The 12,502-nt window shown below is 56.4% G+C and overlaps 1 protein-coding gene across 4 annotated transcripts in view; it reads left to right on the top strand.

Annotated features, from left to right (window-relative positions):
• Positions 1-12,502, top strand: part of TFDP1 (transcription factor Dp-1) — a 40,187-nt gene that overhangs the window by 26,258 nt on the left and 1,427 nt on the right. For 3 of the 4 annotated variants that reach the window (XM_023253524.2, XM_023253517.2, XM_023253527.2), the window contains exons 4-11: positions 1,317-1,423; positions 4,147-4,268; positions 5,435-5,600; positions 5,964-6,107; positions 6,664-6,732; positions 8,364-8,515; positions 9,169-9,374; positions 10,049-10,124. In XM_023253524.2, coding sequence (XP_023109292.1) covers positions 1,317-1,423; positions 4,147-4,268; positions 5,435-5,600; positions 5,964-6,107; positions 6,664-6,732; positions 8,364-8,515; positions 9,169-9,374; positions 10,049-10,124 — 1,042 coding nt within the window. The remainder of the gene's footprint in view (positions 1-1,316; positions 1,424-4,146; positions 4,269-5,434; positions 5,601-5,963; positions 6,108-6,663; positions 6,733-8,363; positions 8,516-9,168; positions 9,375-10,048; positions 10,125-12,502) is intronic. The other variant, XM_023253531.2, reaches the window with a different exon arrangement.

Consider the following 12,502-nt stretch of genomic DNA (forward strand, 5'->3'; position numbering starts at 1 on the left):
TGAGAGCGAGCGAGTGAGCAGGCATGAGCTGGGTAGGGGCAGAGAGAGAGGGAGACAAAATCCAAATCAGCTCCAGGCTCTGAGCTGTCAGCACAGAGCCCGACACGGGGCTCGAACCCATGGGCTGTGAGGTTCTCACCTGGGCTAAGGTCAGATGCTGAACCGACTGAGCCCCCCGGGCGCCCCTGGAGTCTATTCTTTAAAGCGTGTGGACTGTAAAAGGTTCAAAAATGAAACTTAGACCAGGCTGGATTGAAGACTGTGTCTTACTGTTATTTGGAGGCTGTCATGAGGCAGAGCCCGTGAAATGAAGAAACGCCATCTGAGTCTGCCTTGTGCGAGACCTGCCCTCGGTGGCCACAGGAGGCAGTTCTGCTTCAGGGGCCAGGGGTGCGGGGCATGACCAGCGCAGAGCTCTCCTCTCCCCGTGTGGCAGGGACTGGGGTCTGGGCGGCTCTTCCCCCGGCACGCTCAGGCCGTTGTCTGTAAGGACCGCGTTCACCCTGCTCTCAACCACCCCCCCCTCCCCCCGGCCCCGGGGCTCCTTTAGGGCCACTGCTTCCTGTTCATGTTCTCTCTGCCTTCGATGCCAGCACCACAGGGCTTTATTTTTTACATTTTGAGTTTTTATATTTCTGCTTTATTTGATTTTCTTATTTAATATGTAAAATGAAATGTTTTACCATTTTTATTCTCTGTTGTGTCTTCAGCACCGAGGACAGAGCAGGCACACAGAACTCTTTGCAAACACCTGTTGAAGGAGGGGATTTGTCTCCTCATGTACCCTCCCCCTCCTTTGTGAGGAGACTGACTGTCTTCAGAGAGGCAGCAGCATCCTCATGGGGCATTTTTCTTCCTAGAAACAGACACTTGACTCTACTGCTCCAGGAAAAAGAATGTTAGATTTCTAAACTAGTTTTGCAAACATATAGTGAAATGCTGGAATATAGTGGCTTCTAATTTGAAGACTATAATTGTCGCAGAATTGTAGGCTTTCAGAGCTGCTCTCCCAGGCTCTCTAGTCCCCCTGGAACATTCTGTAGGTGAGCAGGCAGCCCCCTAGGGCTCAGGGCAGGTTGGTGATGTGCCTGGGGCTGAGCCCCATCCCAGGGACATGAGAGCACCCCGGAGGGCCTGGTGGTCACGTCCACACGGACAAGGGTTCAACTTAGTAGTGGGATCTGCAATTGACCCACAGATGGGAAATGATAAAAGTAGGGAAGGTAAGAATCTGATTGGAAGCATCATCATCCTGAAGCTGTCCCCTGCAGCCTTAATCCAGAAGGGCCCTCACCTGTTACCTCCTTGTGTTGTAGGCGTGGTGTCCTTGGTCGCCGTCCACCCCTCCACAGTGAGCACGCTGGGGAAGCAGCTCCTGCCAAAAACGTTCGGACAGTCCAATGTCAACATTGCACAGCAAGTGGTAAGGGGCCCTGGGCTGGCGGGCTGGCGGGTTCTGGACGGAGATGCGCTCTCTCTCGAGTGCCCACAGCGCTGGGATGGCCACCTGCCTCACGCTTCAGGAGCATGTACCTGCGGAGTGTGTTGCTTTCCTGGCTCGGGCCCTGCGTCTGCCCCACAAGCTCAGAGGATACATCACTCCCTTGCTTGGGAAATGAGGGTGATGTCCTTGTGGAGCCCCCAGTGGTTTCAGGGCTCTGTGGGCCGTCAGGTGCCAGGACAGGTGTGTCCCTGCTCTGGGGACCATGCTGGGTGCCTCCCACGGATTGATCCCCTATGGGACTCGGCCCTTGCTCACGGGGCTCTGGTCACACTGAAGCAGCCCCAACCCTGGGCGTGAGCAGCATGGAGAGCAGGATGTTCGCTGCCCTCCTGAGTGCCCGCTTCTGGGTGAGCGTCCCCTGCAGCTGAGGACGTGCCCTGTCACTTACCCTGTCAGTGAAGTGTGACTGCTTTTCTAGTAGAGTTGCTGTGGGTTTTTCAAAGCAAAGTATGTCAAAGTCCTAGACCATTTTTGGCTCATCACACCCTTTTAATAAATGTCTTTCTGATATAAGTTAAATATTCTACTCTATGTTTTATTCTGTAACTCATTTTATTTTTAGGTGTTATGTATTCTAGCAGCTTCAGCTTGTGAAACCTTCTTAATTATAGGATCAGTTCTGCTTTCACGGCCAGGGTGCATAGTATGGAGGAGAGTTAATGAGGATTTTTCTAATGGTGCCTCACCCTTGGTCAGTCTGGGAGTTAAGTCCCAGTCTGGGTCAGGCTGTTTCCAGGTGGAGCTAATGATGGTAACTCCTCCTTGGCAGATCCAGCGCTCGGAGCTACAGCTCACACGCTGTAAGGCGTCCCTCAACCTTCATCTGCCAGCGGGTTGATGGTGAAAGGGTTGGCACATTGTGACCTGAGAGCCCAGGCTTTGTCTTCATGTGATGTGAATGTGCTCAGGCTCTCGAGGGGCTCTGCCCCGGCCCCACCTGAGGCAGTGCCCATGGGCACGGCTTCCGGGAGAGTGGTTAAGACGAGCGGGGCAGAGCAAGGACAGTTTCCTTTTCCCCCAGTGAGGCCATGCTCACAGTGAGCAGCTCAGCGCGTCTGCTGTGTTCTCATTGTAGAATAGATGCACCGAGAGGTCCAGCTGAGGGAGGGGAAAGGGCGAGGGTGCCGGCTGCGGGGCCCAGGCCAGATGTCAGGAGCCCTCTTGTGACTCTCCTGCCTGTCCACGTGGGCGCTGGTGTCCTAAATTTGCTCTCCTGAGAGCGTAATGAACCAAGTCCTTGTAAAACGTGTCCAGTAATAGCATGAGTGACAGGTGTCCGTGTTTCCCAAACTGTCAACCCTGAGCCATGGCTAAAGCACGTTCTCCACAGTGACCTAGGGCCCCGTGAACACACGCATTCATTTAACAGAAACAGAAGGTTCACAAGGCACATCTCCTGTCTGGGGATTTGTTCTGTCTTGTCCTCTTTTTTTCAGAAAGCTTGCTATTTGATTTCATGGCTTTTGAACAAGGGTGGTCCCCAGTTTGGAAAGCACTGTGATGAAACTTTGATTATTGGAAATGAGAATTAAAATAGAAGGAAATTGAGTTGAGCATTTTTCTTTCTACGGTTGATGAGTCTTTAGCTCTGACAGGAGACCTGTCCCATGGCCACAGCACATTCATCCCGCTAAGAAGGGATGCAGGAAGCATCCCCCTGGCCTGAACAGTGGGCCTGGTGAGTCCCTAAGGCTGCACCTGTCCCCACAAAGGTCTGCCCTGGCACCTGGTGCCCCAGCACCTGGTGCCTGACCTTGACTCGTTTGACAGTGTCCTCGTGTCGCTAAGCTCTTGTCTGTGCAGAAACTGGGAGGTACTGTTCTGACCGTTCTTGGTGTGGGTGGAGTCTCGTACAAGATCCTGGAAAACGGACATATTTACTGGGCTCTATGCAGCAATGACTATGTCCTCCATGTGAATATTTGTGTATTAATGGATGGGGCCAAATTCTAAGTCCTTGTCAAAGACAAACCAGGCTTCCCCTTCCTTTGGTGCAGAGATGGCGTGGGGCGCTCAGACTCAGCCGCCCTGCGTGCAGGGTGGGTCACACTTGCTCCCAGTGCTAATTGCCTCCCTCCTCCCTGCCCTGCACCATTTGGGGTGCCGGGGCCCCCACAAGCCGCCGCCGGGATGAGGCTCCCACACGTGGATGGGCTGGTGGGGCACTGCGAGCCCTGCCCTGTGACCCCTCTGTTCTGAGAGTTTTTCTGTTTGCGTTTTGGCCTGACTTCACGCCTGGAAGACAGAATTTCACCCTTGTCCATGTCATGAAAAGGACGGGGAAAGTAAACTAGGGCAAGCGGAATGGGGGGCGTTCCCTGAGGCTTGCGTGGCACGCCCCACTGTTAACCACGTCAACCACCATTAAGCACGGCCTCCTCGGGTGGGGCGTTTTCTGCTGCTCTTGTTGGACGGGGAGGACGCCTGAGGTGGCTGAGGGAAGCGACGGTTCAGAACCCAAGTGAGATAATGGCGCCCATGGCTACAGCATCAGCCGTTGGGTGTTGCTCACACACCGTGTTCTCCCCAATCTTCGTGGCTCGAGAGACTCAGCAGTGGCTGGAGATGATGGGGAGTAAGAATGGTAGGGTCACGTGTGGGAGATTTCTGATTGTGCTCTGAATTGTCTCTTTTGACTGTAGGTAATTGGTACGCCTCAGAGACCTGCAGCGCCCAACACTATCGTGGTAGGAAGCCCACACACCCCTAACACTCACTTTGTCTCACAGAACCAGCCTTCAGACCCCTCACCTTGGTCTGCCGGGTGAGCACATTGCCTAGACTTGTACCCCCAGCTCTCTGGGCCACGCGGGCCGGCCGCCACAGCCAAAGTCAGGGCACGCTTTTCCTCAAAAAGGAGAAGTCTGGCTGCAGGGGAGCGCCCCCACGGTTCGGGGGGGCCACACTGTAAAGGGTGGGGAGTCGCCCCTGCCCCGCGGTTCGGGGTCCACACTGTAAAGGGTGGGGAGTCACCCCTGCCCCCATGGTTTGGGGGTCCACACTATAAAGGGTGGGAGTTGCCCCTACTCCATGGTTTGGGGGGGCCACACTGTAAAGGGTGGGGAGTCGCCCCTGCCCCCACGGTTCGGGGGTCCACACTGTAAAGGGTGGGGAGTCGCCCCTGCCCCCATGGTTCGGGGGATGCTGCACTGTAAAGGGTGGTGAGCTCTTGGTGGAAGAAGAGGAGGAAGTGGCTTCTCCACGCTGCAGTAACTTTGACGCTTTTTCCATTGTCTGCACCGCAAAGTAGCGTCTAGGGAGCACGGATCTCAAAGCAGCCTCACCCGCTGCAACGCTGTAACTTGGCTGTTCCACGGGTGACACCCCATTGGATGGTCCCACCACACTGTCACTTTGACCCTTTCCTCCAGTAAAGGCAGCCAGTGAGAAAACGATTGTACTCGAAGGTCAGCTCTGTGACTTTCCTTAAAAACAAAGACTTTTGGAATTATGTCTGTATTGGTCCTAAAGCAAAAACCATCATTCCCTGAATCATCCATTGAAAAACTCAGAGCCACCCTTTCCTTGCTGTGGTGACTTGAGATGCTGGGTTCCCCCCAGTCTGAAGTGCCCTCCAGCCTTCAGTGTCGGTGGCTGAAAGCTCACATCCTCCCCCAGAATTCTTAAATTTGCAGTGAAATGCCCACCATCCCTGTGTCAGTTGATGTGCTCTTAAGCAGCGGTGTCAGTGCGTCTGTGCACATCTGGCGTCCGCCCGTCCCGGGGGCCGACGCATGTGTGAGGCCGGGCCCTTAGAGGAGGGAGCCTCGGCCCCATCACCGTGCGCAGCAGTCTGCAGATGAGCCAGGTCCCTGGGTGTGCGCGTGGGGGCTCGGCCTCGCCCCGCTTGCCGGGCCTGTGGGTGAGCGTGTTGCTGCGACGCGGATGCTGAGGGTGCTGAGGGGGCTGCCATTCCTCTGTGTTTTGAAGGAAGCGGCACCGGAAAGGGGAGAAGAACGGGAAGGGCTTGCGACACTTCTCCATGAAAGTCTGTGAGAAGGTGCAGAGGAAGGGGACCACGTCCTACAACGAGGTGGCCGACGAGCTGGTTGCCGAGTTCAGTGCCGCCGACAACCACATCCTACCGAATGAATCTGTGAGTGTGCGCTGCGTGGCGGGGAGGCCTGGTGTCTCACGGCGCCCGCTGGTGTTTTCTGAAGCAATTTGAGACACACACACACACACACACACACACACACACACACACACGCACGAGTCAGAGAACCACACTGAAGAGTGTTCCTGACCTACCTGGGGTGCGGGGCCCTCTCGCCCCAGATCCAGTTGTGCGCGGGCTCTGACTCTCCCTTCACATTCCGTGGGGACGCGAGGAGTGAGTGACTCACCACTGCTGGCGGGTTGCTGCGTACCATCTTGAGTGTGTCCGGGTCTGCTGTTGAGGTGTTTCCCTGGGAACTATTCTGGATGGTCTGGAAAACTCCTGCTCTGCCCTCCCCAGGCTTATGACCAGAAGAACATAAGACGACGAGTCTATGACGCCTTAAATGTGCTGATGGCCATGAACATCATCTCTAAGGAGAAAAAGGAGATCAAATGGATTGGTCTGCCCACCAACTCGGCTCAGGAATGTCAGAATCTAGAGGTGTGTGGCTGACCCATTATTTTCCATGGTGCCCTGTAGGTGTACCCCAGAGCAGCGTGTTTGGTGCAGACGTTTGTGTGGGTGCCCCGTGGGTGCCCGCTTGGGGTCTGGTGCTGTGGGTGCCCCGTGGGTGCCTGCTCGGGGTCTGGTGTTGTGGGTGCCCCGGGGGTGCCCGCTCGGGGTGTGGTGTTGTGTGTGCCTTGCCTGGACCAGGGGTCTGCCACTTCCCTGTGCCCCCTGCTTGCCCGCCAGATGTTGGTGTGGCCCATCCAGCTCGTCTGTGCTCTGTGGGCCCCAGCCCAGTCGAGGGCGGTGCACCCAGCGGAGGTAAATTCTGAGTCCTGGCTTGTGGGATTTGAGTTTTATATCAACCGTGTCCAGAAAACGAGAGAAGACAGAGAAGGGTGTGTTGTTCTGAGACTGAAGAAACGCCCCCGTGTCCCATCCCACGGGCCACGTCCCTTCTAGACTGTTTCCCCGCCAGGAGATTCCTGGCAGGCCTGTCCTGCGGGGACACTGTCAGATGCGCTGTGACGGTGTGGTCTTTGTCTTGAAGGTGGAGCGGCAGAGGAGGCTGGAAAGGATAAAGCAGAAGCAGTCTCAGCTTCAGGAGCTCATCCTGCAGGTAACGGCCCTGCTCGCAGCAAGCGCCCCTGCGCCCACATGGTGTCCTGGCCAGCTCACGCGCAGGACGGAGGGCGGGAGGGCGCGTTCACACGGCTCACCAGTGTTGTCCTGAGCACTGTGTGTCATGCACCTCGCTTAACGGACTCTGTCACAGGCGCACGAATAGGAGACATAGTGCAAGCAGGGTCGTACTGCCCGCAGCCTCGGAGCGGGTCCTCAGTGGGTAAGAAGGGATCCCGTTCGTGAAATCTCTGCTTTGAGAGTTTGAATGCACCCACTGGGCTCCTGCACAGGCGTCGCGGACGTGAACTCTAGACGTGGGCCTTGTTCCCAGAGAGAGTGCGTGTGAGCAAACGTGTAGTGTGTGTGCTGGTTGTCACAGAGTCTAAGTGGCAGGAGGGATGCAGTTTGGAGGGTAGCACGTGAGCCTTCCCTAGGACAGGTACGAAGCACGTTCTGGGGTGTGATGGCGAGTGTGAGTCAGAGGTCAGCACCCGTGGTCGGTGGGTGGCACCGTCCCCTGCACTTGCAGAGATGTCCGCAGGTAGGGCCCTTGTCCCTGTAAGGTCCTGGAGATGTCTGTCTGGGTTGGAAGGAGAAACAGCTTGCTGGAGGGGTGGCCAGTCCCTGGATTGAGGCTGTGGTGCTGGGGCCGTCTGGCTGGGCCCTGGGAGTGGGGGGGAGTCCAGTGCAGGGAGGTCAGCTGCCACAGAAGTGCTGGGTGGTCAGGAAAGGGAAGATAACTTGGTGATTTATTGAGGTGCCCTGCACCCCAAGGGCAGTGAGACCACAGGCCCTGTGGTCAGGTTGGAGGGTGTGGGGGAGCCCTGGGACCCTGGGGGGAAGTGTAGGGAGGTCTCAGGACAGACAGGCCCAGCAGCTGAGGTTGGGAGATCTCTGAACAGGGAAAAGTCCAGGAGGGGCCAGCAGGGAGGTTGGGATGCCTGCTGGCCCCGCACCTGCAGACCACGGCAGAGGCTGTACATATTGTCCCGCTAGGCGGTCTGGGTGTGGGGGCGCCCTACCTGAGCCTCGGTGTCTCCTTCGCCCCAGAGGAGGTCTCCTGTGGTGGGAATGCTTTGCTGGGCAGGAAGGCGGGAAAGCAGCACCCCCCGCCCTCATCCTTCTGCTCGGTGAGCACCGAGGCACCAGGCCAGCTGGGGAGGGAGGGGCGCTTTCTGCCACAGCAGCGGGAGGGTCATCCTGAAGGTGCTGTCATTTTGGGGCTGAGCACCTGTGCCCCCCGAGAGCCCTGCCCCGGCGGTGTGCTGGCATTTGCTCCTCTGGGAGGTTCTGGGTGTGTGGCTGCATGTCTGCCTTCTGGGGTGGGTGCATACAGGGGACAGGCCGGTCCTGGGGATGTTTCTGTCTTAGAGGTGTGAGTGCCTGCATCCGTTCTCCTCGGGGTGTGTGCTTTTCTTCAGGGTGTGCTTTCTCTGCTGGGCCCTGATGCCCTCCCCGCCCCCCCCCCCCCCCCCCCCCCGCCCACTGTCCTCTCTGACCTCTCAAGGGGCCGACCCCTGTTTCTGTGCTGTGCGGCCGGGGGTGGGGTCGTCGGGGACTCCTGTGGACAAGGCCTTAGATCGAGGCAGCTGGTGTGAGCGGCTGGCGGTGGCTCCTCTTTTGTAGCAAATTGCCTTCAAGAACCTGGTGCAGAGGAACCGCCAGGCAGAGCAGCAAGCCAGCCGGCCGCCCCCGCCAAACTCGGTCATCCACCTGCCTTTCATCATCGTCAACACCAGCAAGAAGACTGTCATTGACTGCAGCATTTCCAATGACAAGTAGGTAGTCCCCGGAGGGCCCCCCCACCCCCCCAGGTCCCAGCTGAGGCTCAGGTCGGAGTGGAGGATGCCACCCTCACAGGAAAGATGGAGTGCGTCTGCTTGCTCGTTTGTACAAGTACTAACTCTGATTATTAAGTACAGTCTTTTAGCATAATTAAGGTACAGACTCATTTCTCACGTCCCTGGTTATAAACATTTGTCTTTTAAAAGGAAAACGGGCCCCTGGGGGGCTTAGTAGGGTGAGCGTCTGACTCTAGGTCTCGGCTCAGGTCATGATCTTGGGGTTCATGAGTTTGAGCCCCTGCATCAGGCTCTGCTGACAGCAGGGAGCCTGCTTGGAACTCTCTCTCCCTCTCTCTCTGCCCCTCCCCATTCACACTCTCTCTCCCTCTCTCAAAATAAATGGATAAACATTTTAAAAATACATAAAAGGGAAACAGATAAAGTCTGAGGTGTTGTTACTAGCACACCTGTTTAAACATCCAGAGAGCACGTTCACTGGGTTGGGGGTGGGGGGTGCTGCGGGCAGCGCAGAGTGGAGCCCGTGGGTTTGGCAGGACAGCAGATGAAAAGGGGCCCAAGTGAGGTTGGGGTGAGGGGCGTTCCCACTGAGGGGACTGGAGCCACTCCTGCCCCTCCCTGTCTTGAAGATGGCAGGTGACTCCCTTTCTGGGGGTGACTGTCCCCAGGTTCGAGTACCTGTTCAACTTTGACAACACGTTTGAGATCCACGACGATGTTGAGGTGCTGAAGCGCATGGGAATGGCCTGTGGCCTGGAATCTGGCACCTGCTCTGCCCAGGACCTGAAGACAGCGAGGAGCCTGGTGCCCAAGGCACTGGAGCCCTACGTGACAGGTCAGTCATGTCCGCGAGCCACGGGGGCCCCACCCTAGCCCGGGACGTCTGGCGAGAGCAGGGACAGCCTGGGCGGGAGGGCTGGGGCTGTGGGGTTAGGGGGAGCGTGGCATGGGGAGGCCACAGCGGCGTGCTGTGGCTTTGCCGGTGTATTTGACACGATGAAGGTGCTAAGTGAGGGTTTCACCTTCTGTGTGCAAGTGAGGTGGGGCTGGAGGTCTCGCAGGCAGGACGGCCCCCCCGACCCCCAGAGGGCCGTTGGTGCCCCCTGCCAGGTGACCCAGCGTGGCCTCCTCCTGACTCAGGGGCGAGGAGCTGTGTGCCTGGTGAGCTGAGCCCTGGTCCTCCCACTGCCTTCCCTTCTGGGGACTTCTCTGCTGAGCACCAGGGCCGTGGCCACAGAGGGAAGGGGCTTTGTGGTGAAAGAGCTGTGGCGGGGGCTGTCCCCCAGAGGTGCTGGGCTGGATTGGACCGCCGGGCGCCTGCCGCCCCCCAGGGCCCTGGACAAGTCCCTGGCACTGGCTACACTCTGGCACACCCACTCAAGCCGGCAGTCACGGTTGGTCCCTCTTGGGGAGGAAGGTGTTTGGGGGACCGGCCGTCCGGCCCGTGGCCGCCTGGTTGCAGCGCGAGCCTCCACCTGTGACCTTTGCTGCGTTTTCTTCTCTTCTCAGAGATGGCTCAGGGATCGATCGGAGGGGTGTTCGTCACATCGGTGTCCACCTCCAACGGCACGAGGCTTTCTGCCAGGTGACCGCGGCTCTGGACGGGGCGGGACCCCACACGCAGGCCAGGCACAGCTCACAACACAACCCTGTTGTTGCCTCTTAACACACTTGGGGCCACAACGTGCACAGAATTTTGTTCCCTGCTCTCTTCAATTTGCCATTTACTGTAGTAGTTTTTGTGTGTCACTAAAGGAGCTTTATTATTTAAACCATTGGGTGTTAGTCTTCGGTCCAGCCGTCCCACGGAACAGAATTATGTTGTTCCTGGGTATTTATCTTAGGTTTTTAAAGATTAATATAATTTTTTCTCTAAGTATTGACAAAACAGAGTTTTATTAACTTTCACGGTATATTAGGTTACACGGTACCCATATTACCTTCTGTCAGTCCTACATAATGATAAATGTTAGATTTTTTAAAATATAAGGTAGACAAGCAGTCTGTAGGTTCAACCAAGTGGGATGGATCTGATCTTATAAAGGACAGTGTAGCTTTCTGTGGCCATCACGCAGCTCCTGGGTTCTGTGGCACCTGCACTGAAGTCTTTGGTGGGGTGTCTGGCCCAGGTCAGGGTTAGGTGGAGGTCAGCTCCCTCCCTCTGCCTATGTGCATGTGTGCAGTAGTCTCTGTGATGCTGATAACCAGTTATTGCAAGAGGCAGAATTTGGGTATTTTTTAGCTTTTCATGTTCGTGAAATTGTTTTTACTGATTAAAGTTTCAGAGACTCACATCAGCTTTTACATGAGGGAAGCAAAGCCATTACCATTTCAGAAGAAAAACTAACGTAAACACCAGCCTGACGTTTACAAAAGCGCAGTAATTTGCTGGGCAGTTGGGTGGTTCCCACTTAGAAAAGAGGCTGCAGTTTGAAGCAGCTTTAGGGCTAAATTTTTGGCCTTTTCTGATGTTTGCGAGGCTGGGTTTCCCAGTTGTGGGGTTCCTTTGTCAAAGAGCATAATGATGAATGGTCCTCATCGCACCGTGCGAACAAATCCTAACTAGCGAGGGGCATGTCTGCTTTGCGTTAGAGAAAAGCATCGCTGTGCCCCAGTTCTGGCCTGGGGCAGAGGTGGGGGCAGTGCCCTCAGGGCCCCGTCCACGCTGGCCCGCCAGAGCCGTCCACGCTGGCCCACCAGAGCCGCCCTCGGCAGTCGTTCCTTGCCTAAAACGCGTGTCCTGCACAGCTCTGCCCCCACGTCCTGTGCTCTCAAGGCAGCTGCAGGCCTTCTAGGCTGGTGGCGGAGGGGTACCCGAGTCCCGCATGCTTGCGGGAGGTGACCGGCCAGAATCTGGGGGATCTCTGTGCAGCTCTGCGTTGCAGGCTGGAATCCCTTTAGTGTCTAATGTCTCTTAGCATACTTTTCTTGTTGCTAGACCCAAATACCAAGGAATCACAGTGACTTTTGACAACAAGTGTCTGAGCAGGTCAAACGGGTGTGTGCACCTCTTAGTGGGTGTGGGCAGTCACCTTTCGGGGCCCCAGGACCGTGTCTGCTGCCTTGTGTTTGACCCACTCTGTGCCAGGGGCCGCCTGAACCCAGAAGTGTTTCCTCAGGACCCCAGTTTTTAAAATCTCTCTGTTCTAGGCCAGGGTCTTGCCTGAGGCACTGGTGCCATTTGGGGCTAGATGACTGTCCTGCATGCTGCCCGGTGCCTTGTTGATGTGTTTGGTGGCACCCTTGGGCCCAGGTGCCAATAGTCACCCCCCTCACACCCCATGTGACAGCCAGAGATGATTACGTGTCCCCTGCTGAGACTCTCAGGGCCCAGTGCCAACATAGATGGGTTCCAGACGCACATCTGAGCAGCCCTGCTTCCCTCCAGCACCCAGTCCTGCGACTCCACCTCTCTGCGCCCCTGCTCCCTGCCCTGCCGACCCCACTGGCCTTCAGAAAGTGCCATTTCATGAAATGGTAGAATGTGTGGGGTCCTGGGGGCTGTTCCTGGAAGTTCAGCTTGCAGAGTGTGTGAGACTCATCTGTTACACCTCTGCTCCCAGGGCTCCGCACGGTACAGGGCAGGGGGTGGTGGTGGTGGTGGTGGAGTGTGGGCCTGGGGTGTCCTTTACACACGCACGCACACACAAGTGCATGTATATACCATCGCAAGGCAGTACACATGCACGCATGCGACCACACGTGCACATGACTACACACGTGCATATACAACCACATCTGTGTATACACGTGCACACAACCACACGCATGCATGCATACACACGTGCATATACAACCATGCACAACCACATACGTGCATAAATGTGCACACACAACTATGCACATGCATATACAACCACATACAGTCACACATGTGCATACATGTGCACACACATACATAGCCATGCACATAACACGTGCACACACAACTCGCTGGGCACCCCCATGCGCTGCCATCTGGAA

Source organism: Felis catus, chromosome A1 (genome assembly GCF_018350175.1).
Source record: "Felis catus isolate Fca126 chromosome A1, F.catus_Fca126_mat1.0, whole genome shotgun sequence".
Lineage (NCBI taxonomy): Eukaryota > Metazoa > Chordata > Mammalia > Carnivora > Felidae > Felis > Felis catus.